This window comes from Vombatus ursinus, unplaced genomic scaffold, assembly GCF_900497805.2.
Source record: "Vombatus ursinus unplaced genomic scaffold, bare-nosed wombat genome assembly UNPS02000749.1, whole genome shotgun sequence".
Lineage (NCBI taxonomy): Eukaryota > Metazoa > Chordata > Mammalia > Diprotodontia > Vombatidae > Vombatus > Vombatus ursinus.
In genome coordinates this window covers 22,676,069-22,694,016 of record NW_020940527.1, presented here as the reverse complement: position 1 = coordinate 22,694,016, position 17,948 = coordinate 22,676,069, and the positions used below count along the sequence as shown (strand labels likewise).

The window sequence follows — 17,948 nt, the reverse complement described above, 5'->3', positions numbered from 1 at the left end:
TAGGGACTGACCTGTGACTTTCATTGGTATAAGAATGCTTTAGGTGAGGAAACTCCTACTATTCAGGTCAATGCTTTCTCTGTAATGTGTATCATCTTAGAGAGTAGCTTAGGACACTGAAGTTAAGTGATGTGTTTAGAATCACACAATCAAAATCAGAACTTAAACCCAGGTCTTCCTGACTTCTAGGCCAACTGTGTATCCACTATGCCTTGCTACCTCTCATTCTTTCAAGGCTCAGTGCACCTGTTCTCTATTAGAACTTTAATAGCTGTATTTACCTGAAGTCCATCTCTATTTACCTTAAACCTCTTCCTCATTTTGTTCCCTGCAATAACTCTAAATAAATCTAATCCATTGGCAGGCAGTCCAGTGTAGTGCAGAGGGGTCAGACACTCTCCCCAGAGAACCCTCCCCCATAACTGGAAAATGTTTAACAAAATTACTAAAAATAAAATGCAACATAGATGTTAAATTATGGTTTCCTAAGTCAGTATGCATCCCAGATCCATTTCTGTTTGAACCTGACACTACTGGTGTAATGGACAGAGTGTGGGACTTAGAGTTAGGAGAGACTCAAGGTCCAGCATAATGGCTTTGTGTCCCTGAGCAAGATACGTTTAGCCTGTTCAAGGTATCATTTCTTCATCTACAAAATGGGTATAGTTATACTTGTACTAACTTTCTTACTGGGTTTCGTATAAATTGTTCATCTGTGTAATGGCCCTTCAAAGGTTTGGGGACTGCTCTGTGATCCTGCCCCTTGCTTTCTCTAGACTAACTGTCCTGAGTTAATGCAGCTGTTTGAGATCCTTCATTTCCTTTGATGCTTATTATTTAATCAGTGTCATTTCTAAAATGATATTCCCAGAAAGGAGCCCAGCACTCCAAAGTGGGGCTTACTATTGCAAGTTATAGTGGGAATATTTTCTTAGAGAGTTGTTGTGATACAGTGGAGAGAGCACTGAGGCTTGACTCTGAGGATCTGAGTTTGAATCTTTGTGCTATCCCATGCTGGGTCACTGTGATGTTGAACATATCAATTAACCTTCTCTGAACCTCATTGTTTTCATTTGGAAAATGAAGGGGTTGAACTAAGTGATCCTGAAGTTCCTTCAGGTCTGCTTGTGCTCTTTGGATCATGTGAACCTGATTTTTCATCTCTGAGATGGGAAGAATAGTCAGGAAATCTCTCAGTAAACATTAAGTACCAATTATGTGCCAGGCATTGTGCTAAGCTATTAAAAATAACAATCTGTGGATGTAGTGAAGTGTTTCACAGATGTGCAGAATTATGATTGTTGAAATGATTGGAAAAGTTCTATAACATGAGAATCAGCCTACTTATTGAAATATACCTAAGCTTTTTTCTTTTCTTTTTTTTTTTTTTTTGTTGAGGCAGTCAGGCTTAAGTGACTTGCCTAGAGTCACACAGCTAGTAAATGTCAAGTATGTAAGGCCAGATTTGAACTCAGAATGTTTGTTAAATAGCCAATATTTTTACTTTAAGTTAAATTCTGCTGTCTTAGTATAAAGTTAAAGTAGAGACTTATTAAGAAATAACAAATTGGCACTAATTAGGGATACAGGGGAGCCCCTGTTGCTATTAAGTAACCTGGGTATTCTGTCACCCAGGTGATGCTGAAATGTGAAGAGGCGAGAGGGGTCCACTGTCTCCTCCCTTATCACCTTGTAGCAGGGGTGGAGAAGAAAGACAGATGCCAGAAATGGGTCAAGATAGCTGGCATCAGTGTGGCAGCAAAACTTTCCTCTGAGAGCATGTTTACTCAGTTTGCCATTGGGCAAATCTTGTAGGATTTCCTTCTGGACTAATAGACCTCTCTCTACTTCATAATAGAAGATTTAACTTTATACTTTTGAAGATTATGCTTAAGATTATACTTTTGAAAACTTTTTTTTTGTTAATTGGCTTATTCAGCACTGTATCCAATTTATAAATAAGGCACAGAGAGATTAAAAGACTTCACAGTATGCTGAATCAAAATTGGCATTCCCTTGCAAGTGTCATGCAGCAAATGTTGACTGTTAATGGAGTAGAGCAGAGGGGTGAAGGGCCTTGTAGCTGCTTTCCAAGTGTAAGACTTTTTCCCTTTTAAACATAAGAAGTAGATGATCAAGTTGATGGTGGGTGGGTCAGGATCAAGTGAGGAGAGAGGTGCTGATAGATAGATGGGGCCCCTCAAACAAACATAAAATCATGGATTTGGAGCTATAAGGAAACCTAGAGATTATCTGATCCAGCCCACTTATTTTACAGGTGAAAAAACTGAAGCCTTGAGATTTTAGGTGAATTTTACATTTAGTAAATGTAAAATTGATAAGAGCTAGAATTTGAACCTAGGTTCTCAAACTCCAATTCCATCTCTCTTCCTACTATACTGTGTTATTTTTGTCAACATGACAGTTTTGGGGATTATCAACCCTAGCCTTTGAAAATTGGTGACACAGCTGCAATTAATATTCTAATGACCTCATGATATCTCTTGGTCTTGTTTGTTGTGTATTTATTATAAGGGCTAGTTGACTGGATGGAGGGTATTTTATACATGTATTTGATGCTCATTGAAACCAAAGAGGAAACAGAGCAATGATATTCGATAATGATTGTCTGCTCTGATCATATCCCCATCTTATAGCCTTCTATGGAATCAGTCAGTCAGTCAATAAACATTTATTAGGCACATACTATTTGCCAAGCAGAAGATTAAAGTGCTGAGGATGCAAGGAAAGACAGAAGACAATACCTGCCCTCAAGGAGCCTACAATCCAATGGAGGAAGCAGCATGCAAGCAACTATTGACTTTGCAAATGTCATTAATCATTTTTCATTCAGCTGGTCAAGTCATCAGGCATTCTTTTGTGCCTGCTATGCAAGGCATTATGTTTGATTCTGAGAGAGATTTGAGGCTTTGTTAAGATAGACCCTGATATCACGGAGCTTACAGTCTAGTTAGGAATATGATGCATATAGATGGCTATAGTATAAAGTAATACATTGTAAGTATATAAATGAGACCAGAAAAAAGTGTTAGGTAATCTGGGGTGTGCCAGAACCAGTTCAAACCAGCTCATACCAGCTCACAAGAGTTGATGTTAAATTTTCAGTCTGAGCATTTGCACCTCAGAAATTGACAGAGGTTACAAATCAACTTGCTTTATTGTTTTGTTGATTGTCTAGACTAAGGAAGTAATGGAAAAAATGTTAATTCATATTAAATTTAAAGATGTGTCTTGTACACATTTTTTTTAAATTTAGGGAGAGCTGATTGTTAAATATTAACCAGCATACCCCAAGGTGAGGTCCAAGTTGGGAGCAAGAGTCATTACTAATTTGGATCAGGGAAAGAGAGAATCAGGGAAACCTTTGTGGAGGTGTTAGCATTTCAGCTGAACTTCGAATGGTAGGTAGGGATTGGTTCTTATGTATAAAATGATAGGATTTAGAACTGGAAGGGAACTTGGAGATAATTTAATCTCATTTTGCAGATGAGAAAATAGAATCTCAGAGGTAAAGATTATCTGTATAATAAGTGGCATAGCAGAGGTATTGGTCCAGGCTTCTGATTCCTGACATGGGAAGCAACGGGGTGTATGGCTCTGGAGCCAGGGGAAAGAAGCTTAAGTCCTGTATCTGGTGATCACTATTTGGGTGACTTTGGGCAAGTCATTTCTCCTCACTTAGTCTCAGTTTACGCATCTGTAAAATGAGTGGGGTGGGCTGGATGCCCTCTAAAGTGCTTCTGGCCCTAGATCTGTGATTCTGGTACTCTTTTTACTATGCCATACCCCCCTTAATCCTTGCAGTACTTTGGCTTTTTGATATCCTCTGCTAAGGTAGTCTGTTTTTCTTTATCATAACTCAGTTTCCTGAAGAAATGGAAAACAGAAAAAACAATATTAACATGTGGCTGAATTCAAGCATCTTTGCTTTTAATTTAAATTCAGCCTAGGTAAACATGTCAGCGACTGTTCTTTATGAAAGGGGAGAATGATTATGTTTTTCTGGATGACTTAAAGGCAGTAAGTCAATTTAACAACCTTATGAATAAAAGAATACAGTAGATCAGAATTTCTGTAGCCTTCATTTTCACCAAAAAGAAAAATATAATTAACAAACTAATGAAAAGAGAGCCACTGAGAAAATCATGTGGGATTTATTGAATCTCTCCACATATACCATTTGGCTTGTTTAAAAAAAGAAAAAAAAAGACAAAAACATGGTAGTAGGTCCTTTGTATTTAGTGAAAAATTCTTCCACAGACTTAAAGGAAAATCTTTTTAATTGTAGGTGTGAAAAAAAATTAACTCGGTTACACGTAACTTATGAAGGTACCATAGAAGGAAATGGACAAGGCATGCTACAGGTAGGTGAATAATAACAGAAATGGGTCTGAGTCCCTCTCTTTTGGCAGACTTCAGAGAGAGAAGGAATTTTGCCCTCTTTTCTGTATACCCAGAGTTGGTCTTCAGTTTGTGAAGCATAATGACTGAATAGAAACAACAAAATGAGTCATTTTGACAGCCTTTGTAATGTTGATACTGGCCAGATCACCCTCTGTGTTTTTCATCTGTGCCTATTCAGAAAAACTTTGACAGAAAACCCCCAGATCTGGGTAGCCTTTGCCTCTCCGTGTAGACAGACGCTGATTGTAGACTGACAGCGGTGGAGTTTCTAGCGTATAACCTTGACAAGTTGTCAGCAAGCGACTTCTTTTTCCTTTTTCTCCATAGTTGTTCTGCCCCAGATGTTGACCAGATTGAGATGCTCCTCTGCTGCCAATGGCTGTGTTTTGTTCTGAGAGCCAGTCAACTAAAACGGATTGATAAGGGGGACCCCTCTCCCATATCTAGCAGTAGTTTTATTTTGAGGCAGTGAGCATGCTTTTCTCATTGATGTCTTTTTTCTTGTTTTTACAGACATTAATTTAGTTTATTTCACAGTCATTATTCCTATTCCTTTCCACTGTCTTGTCTTTGGGAAAGGAAAATTGCAAATCAAAACTCTCCATGTACTTTATCATTTGATGACATCATCAGTGAACCTTTCATTTGTAGTAACCTTTTTACAGTCTCACAATCGACAGATGAGCCACATGTTTTGGCTTCTATTCCCCACATCCAGTAGAACATACCTTAACATTATCACAGAATCTCAGAGTTAGAAGGGCCTTCAGAGACCGTCTAGTCCAAATCCTACCAGAACAAGAATCCACTCTCTTAGATACTTGACAGATGTTCAGTGTTATGAAAGAAACTGGTGAAATAGTACAGTTTTACAATAAAAGAGCTGACATTTTATGACATGCTTTTTGAGGGGCAGGAAAGTGGATGTGGTCTTACGTTGGCTTAATTTAACTGACTAGTGCAGGTTGATATTTGAGCATTACTTAATGGCTTTATTAAGGGTCCTAACTCTTTTGTGTTCTTTTTCTAGTTATTATGTATTTTTGCTCAAAAGGTATGATGAAACTGTGGTTATTTTAGAATGGCCTTTTAGGATTAATTAAAATTAATATGCTGCTAGGAGGGAAATCATGTTCAGTTTTTAATCACTTTTTCTTCTTCTTTTGCCCAACTAGCAGTTACAACAATCATAATATAGGAAACGTTTATGTAGTGCTTACTATGTGCCAGGCATCGTATTAAGCACTTTACAATTATTACCTCATTTGATTCTCACATCAACCCTGGGAGTTAGGTACTTTTATCATCCCATTTTACAGATGAAGAAAATGAAGCAAACAGTCACACACTGTCACAAAGCTGGGATGTGATTTGGTCTGGATTTGAACTCATATCTTCCTGATTCCAGGCCCAATGCTTTATGCGCTGTACCACCTAGATGCGTGAGCTAATATTTGGGATATAATTGAAGCTCTTATCTTTAAAGTGTTTATTTGCCCATGTAGCTTATCCTCCTTTCTTGACCAGGTTTAATGATTGATTCTAAGTTGATGCTCATTATTACTTGTCCTACACATCACCCTTTCCTTCCCTTTTCTTAGACTATAATCAACCAATAAGTGTTTATTAAGTGACTGCCATGTGCAAGGCACTGTACCAGGTGCTGGAGATACAGAAACAAGCATGAGATACCTGTCCCCTCAAGGAGCTTACATGGTATTAGAGGCTACAGCATGTTCCCACATAGGACCTGAAGGATATATACAGATTGAATCCAAAAGGATTGGGAAAGGAGGACACCAACAGCTCAGGGAGTCAAGAAGGCCATCTTGATGGGAGCACAGGATTCTGAACAGTGGAGTTGAGGAAGAGAGTGTTTCAAGCGTGGGGGCACAACATGCGCAAAGGCATAGAGGTTGCGTGGGCGGTGATTAATATGTTATCACCTTTGGAGAGATAAGCTGAAGCCAGATTATGAAGGACTTTCAGTGTCAAACAGAGGAGCTTATATTTAATTCAAAAGGTGGTGGGGAGCCATGGAATCTTTTTTAGTAGGAGAATGACAGGGTCAGACCTGTGTTTTAAGAAATCCATTTGATAACCGTATGGAGATTGGATTAGAGCAGGGAACAGCTGGGTTCAGGGAACCTGAGGAGAGAAGTGATAAGGGATTGAGCTGGGGTAACAGGAGTAAAGAGGAAGGGGAATAATGTGAGAGCTACCTAACAGGTGGGCTGAGCAACGGGAGGGGGTAGGTGAGAAGAGAGTTGCAGATCACATGATCATAGAGGTGGAGCTGGAAGGGCCCTTACAGATACCAAGTTTAACTTGATCATTTTACAACATAGAGAGCTGGCACACAGAGCAGTTAAGTGATTTGACACAGGTGATAAGTATCTGAGGTGGGATTTGAACCCAGGTCTTGCTGACTTCAAGTCTAGTGTTCTCTATGTCTATCTGTGGAGTGCTGCCTCTCAGTTAACCTAGGATTTTCAAACCTTGAGTCATTGGGAGAATGGTAGTGCCCTAATCAGAGAAATTAGGAAGAGAAAACTTGGTTAAGGGTGAAGATAGTGAATTCAGATTTCTTGTTTGTTTGTTTTTTGAGTTTGAGATACTTTTGGGACATGCAGGTAGAATATGCAGTAGGTAATTGGTGGTGTAGGACTTAGAAGAGGGAGGAGGACTAGATTGATAGATTTTGTAGTTTGCTGCAAAGAGGTGGTAACTGGATGCACAGGAGCTGATGAGATTTCCAAGATCATCTAGAGAGAGAAAAGAAGAGAACCCAGAATAGAGCCCTGCAGAAGCATCACACATGGGGTGTGGGACATGGATGATGAGTTTGTAAAGGAGACTGAGAAGGGTTCTTCTGACATCTAGAAAGAGAACTACAACAGAACAAAATCATGAAATACCTGGAGGAGAATTTAGAGAAGGGGGGAATGGTCAGCAGTGTTAAATGCTGCAGGGAAGTCGAGAAGGATGAGGACAAAGAACAGATTGTTGAATTTAGTAGTAAGGAGATGAGTGGTGATTTTAGAGCAGTTTCTGTCAAGTGGTGGGGATGGAAGCTACACTTCATGAAGTTGGGGAGTGAGTGAGATGTGAGAATGAAGCCAGTAAGTATAGACAGTTGATTGTCTAAAAAGGTGAAAAGATACAGGCTAATAGCTTTTGAAGGTTTAGGGAAGGTATTTTAAGGATAGAGGAGATCTGGACATGTTTAAAGGCAGCAGGGAAGGAGCCAATGGATGTAGAGGATGAAAATTAAAGCGGGCATGATTAAAGGGATACACTCCCAGGGAGTCAAGAGGGGTGAGATCAAAGTCGTAGAGGAGTGGGCATTGGCAAGGGGAAGAGATCCCTCATCATCTGAGACTGGAACAAAGAAGACGAGGAAGAGGATGCTGTGGTGCTTAAAAGTGTGACTTCAAGAAGAAGGAGGAGGAGGAGCTTCAGTTTTCTTCAGTTAATCTGAGATGAAGTCTTCTGCTGAAAGCAGGGTGGCTGATGGGTAACGTAGGTGTCATAAAGAGCAAAGTTTGAAGTAGATGCTGTGAGGAGCACAAGAGAGTCAACAGGGAAGAGTAGAATGATTAATGGGTAGCAGTGAAGGCCCAGGTGAAGTTGGCTAACATTAATTTTTAGTGGACTTGGGCAGCAGAGTGCGGTAACTTCCTCTCTCTGTGTTTAGCACTCCATGAGAGAGGTGACTATCATACTGCAAGTAGAGAAGGTGGATGGATAAAGAGGGTAGTCCAGAGTTCAAATTTGGAAAGGAATGAATGGCCATAGGGCAGTGGGGCAAGGGATTCAATAACTGAAGATGGTATAAAGTTTAACTGGTTAATTAAAGGGTCAAGATTTTGACAGATAAGTGAGGCCAGAGCAGATGTGGTGCATGGCCTGGGGAGATCCTGATTTGAGTGGTAATAAAAAGATGAAAGAAGAGAGTTGAGTTATATTCAGGGGTATGAGGTTCCTTTAGTAGGCATTCCACTTGAAATAAGTGAAGCAATTGCAAATTAGCACCCCAGGAATGCTGACCTTTTATTGCAGTACAATTCAAAGAGGAATTATTTAACATTTGGGGTTGGGATTTTTCCCTTTTCCTTGGAATTTATTAAAGATGAATGAGTCTTTGGAGCACACGTGAGACCCTAAGCTGAAATGAGGGTAGATTAAAAGAATGGCCTAAATGCTTCTACCACTGCTAATTATTCTCCCTCCCACCATGCCCCAGGAAAGCAGGGGAGTTTTATACATCAGTGGAAGAAACCTTCTTGTATTTTGTATAAATTTCATTTAGCTGAATGACAATAACAACAAAACTTTTCAGCAATATTGTCGCTCCTTTCTTTTTCTTAAGGTGTAATTGACAAGCTAAAAAACTGAACATGTTCCTTTAGAGTGGGAAAACAGCTTACTACCTATATGGAAGTACTCATACTTTCTTGTGCTGTATGTTCCTGAATTAGAGGAACCTTGTATTAATATAGTTTTTATAAGTAGTAGAAAGTGTCTTAAAAATTATTTTAAGAAAAACCACTGCTATCAGACCTATTGTGTTGAGTGTAGTGCAGAATTAGACATGCTGTTGTTTTACTCAAGGAATGAACAGTATATCTTTGTTTTTGTCAATTTATACTAAACTATACTCAGCTTGGTTGTAAACCTGTTTCTGACAGTCCTGAACCCTATTCTAATAAAAGCAAAATTTAGTCCCCACCAGGTAGTCATGGTCATAGAATATTAGTCATATAGAGAAAAGCTGGCATCTTGTAAATGAACCATAAATACTTTTTGATTGATACAAGTTTGTATTTAAGAGAAGGTTCAATAAATTACTAGATACTTCATTTCAGCAATGACTTAACAAAACATTAGAGGAAAAATTCTAGGGTATGTGTGTGGGTAGATGTGTATGTGTATGAAATTAGAATGACTAATTTCAAGAATTTAGGACATGGTTATTTTTCAGTACTCTTCTAATGCCTCCTTTAGGGTAGAAGGCTATGTTTTTGCCATTCCTCAGTTGCTAAGTTGGTTTGTTCCTTCACAAACCTTTTTCCTCTGAAAATAGAGATTCAGGGCTTTATTCCACTATTTAAAAAAACAATTTAAAATTCTAATTTTATTTTAAATTACTTAATAGAACAGAAAAAAACCCAAAAAATTATACCTTCTTATCTGAAGACACATTGAAATGGAGATGATGATGCGATGACTATAATAATAACAATACCTTCCTCCTAGGGTTGTTGGAAGGATAAAATGAGATAATATTTGTAAAGTCCTTTGCAAACCTTAAAGCACTGTGTAAATGCCAGCTATTGTTGTCTCTGAATACTACCAACAACTAGATTTGTCTTTGATTTAATTTGAAGGATATAACTCAGGTTTGTTCAAGGGTTTTTTGAGTATCATTCCCATGAAAGTTCCATGAACTGCCTTAGAAAATAATGCATTTGGTTTTTGTTTTGACAGTAAATGGTTTCTTGGTTCTTTGGAGGTGGGAGGTAGTTAAGGGTTTGTAACATCCATTCAAACCTTGATTTTTTAGATTATATTCAGAAAGGCAAAAATTCCTCTTTTAAGATTTTTTTTACAGAAGAAACATGAAGAAAGGTTAATCATGGAGTTAAAAGTACTGTAAGACAATGAGGCGTTTGATTACAGAAAGCTATAATTTATGAAAGTCATATAAAACATATACAGGAAAATTGAGAAAAAAGGTAGATATGAGTACAAATACCTATACTTAACCCCTACAGAAATAAAGCTTTCCAGTTAAAGTACCCCCTCTATGTATTGTTCCTGGGGCTGAAATACAGGCTTATAATAGAGGCTGTATTATAGATTGGAATTCTAACTTAGTTTTCAGCTCCATAATGCTTTGGGATCCTGAGAACTGAACAGGTAAGTTAACTAATCAAAATGAAAGAGAATGTGCTTATTTAATTCTTCTGTAAAAACCCTTCCTTCTTTGATTCTTTTTGTAATATTTCCTTGATGGTCGAATTTGCGGTTTGGAAACTTTTGTTATTTTAGGAGAGATGAGAAGAAAATTGGTCCATAGAGGCAGCTTGTTTTATTAACGTGAATTTTGAGGCGCTTATATGCATATAAAATTAACTGCATTATTCCTAATAGGTGGATTTTGCTAATCGCTTTGTTGGAGGGGGTGTAACCAGTGCAGGGCTGGTACAGGAAGAAATCAGATTTTTAATCAACCCTGAATTGATTGTATCACGACTCATCACAGAGGTGCTGGATCACAATGAATGTCTTATCATCACAGGTTAGTGCTAGACGGACTCTGCAAGGTCTTTATGGGATGCTTTTCCCTTTTCATGAAGACCCACTACAAAGAATACAGATAAAAGTCTAGTTTGTAACTGCTCCCTGCCATTGGTGTGAGGCTTATTCGTCCTTTATTCGTAGTGTTAGACTTTTGAGCTTTAAAAATTGTTACAATCTTTATTTCAAACCTTAAATAAATCGTTTCAGTTAACCCCTTTCTGAACTTTTCCCATTTATAGAATTAATATAGCATAGTTTAGTTATATTTAGGGGTTTGAGAATTAGTAATAGAATGTTTATAAATTGCCTGATGTACTTGTAAGAAATGGGTAACATATTTAGAGGTTTGATTGTCAGTCTGTGAATGTGTTAATTACCTAGTTAATTTTGTACCTAATCCCAGGTGATATTGAAACATATGTAAAAATTCCAATATTTGAAAAAATTCAAACAGTTTTATATGGCAGATTCAGGAGGCACAAGTAATAGGTCAGTTATGGTTTTTTTCCCTTCTCTTATCCCCAAACTCAGGTAATTATCTTTTCTTGGTTAAAGAAAAAAGCATGTATTTAAAAGTATAGTAATACATTTATATTTGTATAATTATGGGGCCAAAAACATTTAGCCAGGTTTATGTTTTAGGTCAAAGGTTAAAAATTGTCTAATACTGTGATTTTAAATAATATTTTATTATCCATTGAAACCTTTTTTCAAAGGAGATGGTCAGTGTATCATAGGATTTTGGAGGGAGGGAGTGTGAATTACCTACTAAAAAGTGAGTAACTGCTAGCTGACAAGACAAGTAAAGTCATTTATTACTCAGAGTTCCTAAGAGACTTCTAACTATTCACCCTAGCTATTTTAAGCCTTTTACTGAAGAGCATTGTAAAAAACAGTCTTGAAGTAAAAGCCATAATCAGTCACCGTTAGTTGATATTTCTATTTTCTACAAAAGCAGTTTTCCAGTTTCTTCTGGAATCCATCCCATTTTACCAGATTAGATTTAGGAGGCTTAACAATTGCTTTAGGAAAAAAAAATTAGTTTATTGTTACTTCCACCAAGCACAATGAGAGCCAGCCCATTCCCTGGAGAGTTTCTCTGAACATGAATGGAGCTGTTTCCAAAGGAAAAAGCAGAAAGACTGAGGCAAAACCAATCCTATACTCGGAGAGGATTGACTTTGGAACATTTTATATTGCAGATAGCACTCCCAAGACTGTATTATGCTACAGATGCATCTGTAGTTAGCAGTCAGGGGAATTATTTTGACTTTCTCTAAATTCTGTTCTTTTTTTTTTCTTTCTTTTTGGTCATCTAAAAAAACACCTGTTGCCCAAAGGGTTTTGTCCTAAGGTGCCCCATATCATTTTGGTAACCACTGTGAAATTATTTCTCAATTATTACTTCCATTCCTGTGAAATCTTTTGTAGGACCCTATTGTGCACTGTCATATATCGTGGGAAGCAAAGGAAAATAAAGTGACTTGCCTAAGGTTTGAAAGGAATGTCAGGGTGGTCTATTCTTAGAATATGCATTGTATTTACTGGACCTCTTTCTTCTCCAGTGGTATTCCTACTTTGGTAAAGTCTTATCTCTTAGCAGATTATGTCTTGAAATAGCTTTACCAAAGTTCTTTGGGATTAAAGATAATCTAGCTAAGGAGAATGGAAGTTTACCTAGGCTTAAATCATGCTTCTTCAACCTGTCCTTATCCACGTTTGAGCTGCCCCCTAGGCTTCATGGCCTATTTTATGTAGATAATGTGGGGATTTATCTGTCTATTAATTGGAATGATGTAGGTAAGAAGGAGGAAAGCATGAAGGAAGAGAAAGTCAGAAAATCAAGAAGTTGATGTTTATTCATTGAATGACTAAATACTTTGAATTTCTAGCATATTCTATTACAAGGAATGTAAAGAACTGCCAACCTGAAAGCTTTAGCTGAGTAGAAACTTTTTTGTGTCAAATATTTTTTTAAAATTAGTGTCTGGGGCAGTCTTTTTGTTTATATGGGTATTTTCGTTATTATGGCATTTCATTGTCCTGGGATTTCACCTGTACGCCAAAGTTTTTTAAGTTTTGATTACTGTTGAGGGGAATTTATACCTCACAAATCTATGATTTTGTTTGTGTCACTCATACATAAGCCCTTCACTCCTTAGATAGTTTTCATGAATTGCTGTGTCTGAAAAGTTCATCACCTTGCAGCCAAACTTTTGGTGATGAATCTCTCCAAAAGTAGCTATGCTTGGCCTTGAATGCTTAGGCTTGTGAATTCTTTCTAGCTTTGTAGGGCCAAGCAGAGCCTTCAAACTGTTAAAATATGCTCTAGGAACATAACATTATAATGAGGCATTAGAAGGGAAGATTTCCATAAAGGAACATAAATGTTTATTCGTATATTGATGAATTTGTTGGTAAAATGTTAACTATGTGCAGACATAGCTTAAGTTTTTCTGTGTCATTTCATTTGGTGTAGGTATGTAACAAAAATCTTATAATGACAGGGAGTGTCTTCCAGTAATAATTTTGTCAAAGATATGATTTCTCCTATTAATGTTTTAAGAGATAAGGAAAACTTTTCCACATTTTGAAGATGAGTTGAACTTGACCACCATTACATATACTGAAAGGGGTCTCTGGGGAGTTCTTTTAGGTTTCTATTTAACTGTGGTTTTATTAAACAAATAGTAAGTTTGCAGAACTGCTAAGATGCTTACCTTCTGAGATCTTGGCACTGCTAGCAAAGGACATGCCAGGGTGACTTTTTACTCAGCACATTTTTTTCAAATCCACTTTACTTTATTATAGTGCCGCCTAATTAATATCTGGGATGTGATGTTCCCTTAATGGAAATGGCCATTTCATCATCCGTATTTGATCCCTGGCTTTCAGCCATCTCGCTGCTTAGGAGTCTTAACCATGTGCCACAATCTATCTGCCTGATCAATTACATTCCTTCAATGATGTATCTTGACTCAGTGGGCTAATGGCTGTGACTGTGCTGCTTGAATTTGTAGAAGAGTCTGAGAAATTGGAAATAAATTAAATTTGACATCATTGTGGAGCATCTGGTTGGCATCAGGCTTTTTAATGAATATGAAACAGGTCATGCAAACAGGCAAATGCTTTCATCCAGACAGTGTTATCCTCTTACAAAGACGTGAGGTGGATGTTCAGAGATACCAAGAATTTTTTTTTTAATGGTCTCCGTGTGTGATATTCTTTTATTTGCTATTATCTTATTTCTTGTGGTTTCTCCTCAGGATAACCATGAGTATTAACAATTAAGAAAACATTGATTTAGGGAAAAGGGCTCAAATTTCACATCGTTTTTGTGTGATGAACAATAGGGAGCAATAGGTAGATACATGTGTAAGTCCTTTCAAGTGACTGTCCCCACAGAACTTTTCCTTCCTCCCATATTCCTTTCTGCCATATCTGCCCAGATGCTCAAGTGCCATCAGGTCTTAGAGTTGCGCCCTGATGGGTATTCTTTTGTTTCTACCTTGTTAGCATATAAATCAGGTACTTGGATACCTTAAGGCTTTTTAAGTCAAGTAAAATGCTGATCATTTAATGGATGGGCTGCCTGCTGATAGAACAGACAGTCTCAGAAAGCACAAAATTCAACACTGTTTCAGCAAAACTGCCAGAGAAACTACTTGAATACAAACACTGCTTTTCTGAATGTCACCAACATTATTACTTTAGCACTCTTTTTTTTTTTGGCACTCTTTTTTATTACAATAAGTAAGAGCAGAAAGGTTTTTCTCTCTCTTCCTCTCTACCTCCCTTTTCTTTTCCCCTTCTCCTTTCACCCCACTCTTCTTTGATCTCTCTTCCTCATCCTTCCTACCTCTTTCCCCTCCCCTTTCTGTCTTCTCTGACCCACACACATACATATAAAAATTACGATTTTAATAATAATCAAAGTGGCACTTTATTCATTTAAAAGTACCCTACTTCATTGTTCCATGAATGCTTGAATTATATTTCTTTCATATCAGCATATTCCCAAAATTTTGGCAATATCAAATAACATAAAAATGATCTAAGTCAAAACAAAGTAGGAGATCAACCTCTCAAGTTTCTTGGTCCAAATCCCTCACTTTTCTCATCGTTTTTGGGCAATGTTTTCTAACCTTATCTTAAAGCCTTGACTCAAAGATATGAAAGCTTTCATCTTCATTATCAATATAAATTTTACTAGTAAAAATTAGCAATTTTCATACAAGGCATGTTACCAAAGATGAAACTTTTTATGTGTAGATTTTTTTCCCTGTATTTCTCAATATATTATTTTTTCCTCTGGTTATTAAGAACTCCATTTTCTGTCATGATAGGAAATGAGAATACTTCTTCCTAAAAATTTAACAATTCCTGTAGGCTCCATGGAAAAAAAAAATCATTCATAGTATAATTCCTTATTTCTAGGTTTCTGATGATCTTTAAGGTGTTTATTCATATAAAAAATCTTGTCTTGTTAGCTGTGAAACTTCTTCCTTAATTACGCAAGTCCTAGAAAAAGCTTCGAGCAAGGTCGTTCAGGCCCCTTTCTTGTTTTAGCTCTTACCCACACATTTTCACCCTACTTTACTTGATCAATAAATTTGAATTTTAAGCAACTTGAGAACAACTAGTATGCAGTAGACAGTCTCCATAATTTGAAAGGTGCTTAAATAAGGAGTGAAAGAATTTAATTTATTTAGATCAAAAACATTTATGTATTCATATTTTGATTTCTCACATCACTCGGAAATATATCTAACATTGTTTCCTTCAGTAAGGAAAAAACGAAATTGGATCCTAACATGAGAACACAGAAACGATCATTTGTAGTGTTTTGGACTCATACCATGTTTTTAATTTTTAAGAATTTGGCAAGTATCAATTTTCACTGTTTGAAACTCAGACTGGAAACCGTTTTCCACTTGAAGGTAGAATCTAAGGAATATGGAACAGCTAAGTGACTTGTTGAACACCAGACAAAAATATAGAACAGTGCCTCAGGATTTTATCACCTTTGGTTTCTGATTCTTAATCTGGACAGTGGAATTTATTTCTCAGATAAAGGGAGATACCTTCTGCTACTTTAACTTTTTGATAATAAATTTAGAGAAATTGGAAGCATTGAGAACTGCAAAGTGAATTTTGTGTTAATTTTAAAATGCTGTCAATTCATTAAAAAAAAAAATCATAAAATCTTGCAGCTTGTTTTCGTTAGCTCAGTGAGTAGAACTGTTCCCTCCTAACCCTTTTTGGCTATTAAGTCTGCCTAACATAACTCTTTTCTTGATTCTTAAGAATTCTCTTCTTAATTTCCTGATTCTTTTCTTAGTTCTTGTGAGAACTTGTCAGAAATTCTTAAACTCTTTATGTGACCTAAACAAAACACAAGTTCACCTCTGTGAGGCAGTGTGCTTTGCAGACTGAAAACTCTAGAGATAAACAAGTCCAGATTCCATTCTGCTAGACTTTCTAGATGACCTTGATTATCACAGCAATCATCCTGTTACTTAACCTCAGTTAACCTATGTATGGAAAGGCATGTCAAGGAATTCTAATCAAACAAACATTGAGTTAACCTGACCTCAGAAAAACTAAATGTTTGGTCTTTATCTTGGATGCAGTGGTTAATATGTCAGAATTATCTTTTTAGTCCTTTCTCTTTTATTTGTCCTTTTTTTGCTATTATTGGATACAATGTTTCAACATCTTTCAAAAATGTCTTTGCCATAATTGTTTCCTCTTATTGCAACTCAATTCTCTAGGTGAGAAGGGCCTTTTCAGGTTTTCAGTGTGCTCTGAACAGTAATTTAAGAAGAGTATCTGAGGCACCTAGGAGATTCACTCTCTTTCCGCGTAGTATGTGGGCATAATATCAAGCCAGTTGGGCTCAAATATCTTCAGCCTTCCTCTGTAACTCTTACTGTTGCCTTTATTTCTTTTCTTCTATTTTAAAAAAGAAATATATAGCATAGGAAAATACTTTGTCAAAATGACTCTCTTGTTTAGAGTTTTCAGCTTTTCACTGCTGTAGTACTTTCTGATTTTATCCTGAAAAGTCTGATAATTTTTGAGTTATCCATAGGAGTTAGAACAAACAACATAATTTTTTTAGTTAAATAGCAATACATCTGTGACTCCAACCCTAACCCAAGTTAGTTATTTATCAATATATTATTGTAGGAAGGGCCCATGATAATTGTAATTAAATGAGTGTTAATTTGTACTATTTTGTGTTTTTCCTTCCCTGTCTTCTCTCATGTGATGAATTCTTGGCTTTTCAAAGACTTCTTAAAGTACTTTGCCTATTGATAGACAACTCCAAGAGTTAATAATAATTTAGCTTTTCTTAGCAAAGAATGTGTTTGTATAAAATTTATTATTTTTTAAATCTTCAGGTTCTCTACAATTAAAGTAGGAGAAATATACTTATAAAAGAATGTCTTGCTAGCTATTCTTTATCAAAAGGAAGGAGTTGCAAGACAGTGAATTTTCATCTTTGTTGAATAAGCAATGCAATCTGTTTGTGCCCTTTATTTACATAGGTAATATAAGCAGAAGTGTTTTGGTGTGTTTTGTTTCTTTTCTTTATATTTATTTGTCTTTATGGGTAAAGAAGACTGTTTATAAAGATCTGATTTTCTTTTAAAATTTGCTTTTGCCAGTGAAAAATATCCAAGAAGAAAGAATAAGTTTATTAACCAAACTCCCTTAATAAATAGGAAGGGCAGTATTAAAACATCATTTGAAAGTATAATAACAAATTAATTATTTCAGGTACTGAACAGTACAGTGAATACATAGGCTATGCAGAAACATACCGTTGGGCCCGAAGCCATGATGATAAGAGTGAAATGTAAGTCTTGCTATACATTTCTTACTTTATGTGTGGTGGTTGCATAGTTGACAGAATGAAGGAAATACGTATGAAACTTTCCCCATGACATTCCCAGCCTCATAGACTGCTTTATTTGCATATCTATGTGTCTTAATCTTTCACAATTCAGCCTGGATGCAAAAACAAAATGTCTCATCTCCCCATGAAGGGGAGGAAAAGCAGGGAAGATCATAAAGTACACAAAGACCTTGAGCAAGAAAGAACCTATCCTTGTTAGCACAGAAGGAATAGAAATATCTAAGTATAGTTAACTGCCTGTCTATCTCAGATTCCTAAAAATGGTGAAGAGATGTTCTTAAAAATCAAAGTG

The 17,948-nt window shown here is 36.6% G+C and overlaps 1 protein-coding gene across 1 annotated transcript in view; it reads left to right on the top strand.

Moving 5' to 3' along the window:
• The window catches only part of PARG (poly(ADP-ribose) glycohydrolase), a 115,222-nt gene that overhangs the window by 73,955 nt on the left and 23,319 nt on the right, over nt 1-17,948 (top strand). The window contains exons 12-14 of the mRNA XM_027859297.1: nt 4,310-4,385; nt 10,582-10,729; nt 17,518-17,596. Of these exons, the coding sequence (XP_027715098.1) occupies nt 4,310-4,385; nt 10,582-10,729; nt 17,518-17,596 (303 nt within the window). The remainder of the gene's footprint in view (nt 1-4,309; nt 4,386-10,581; nt 10,730-17,517; nt 17,597-17,948) is intronic.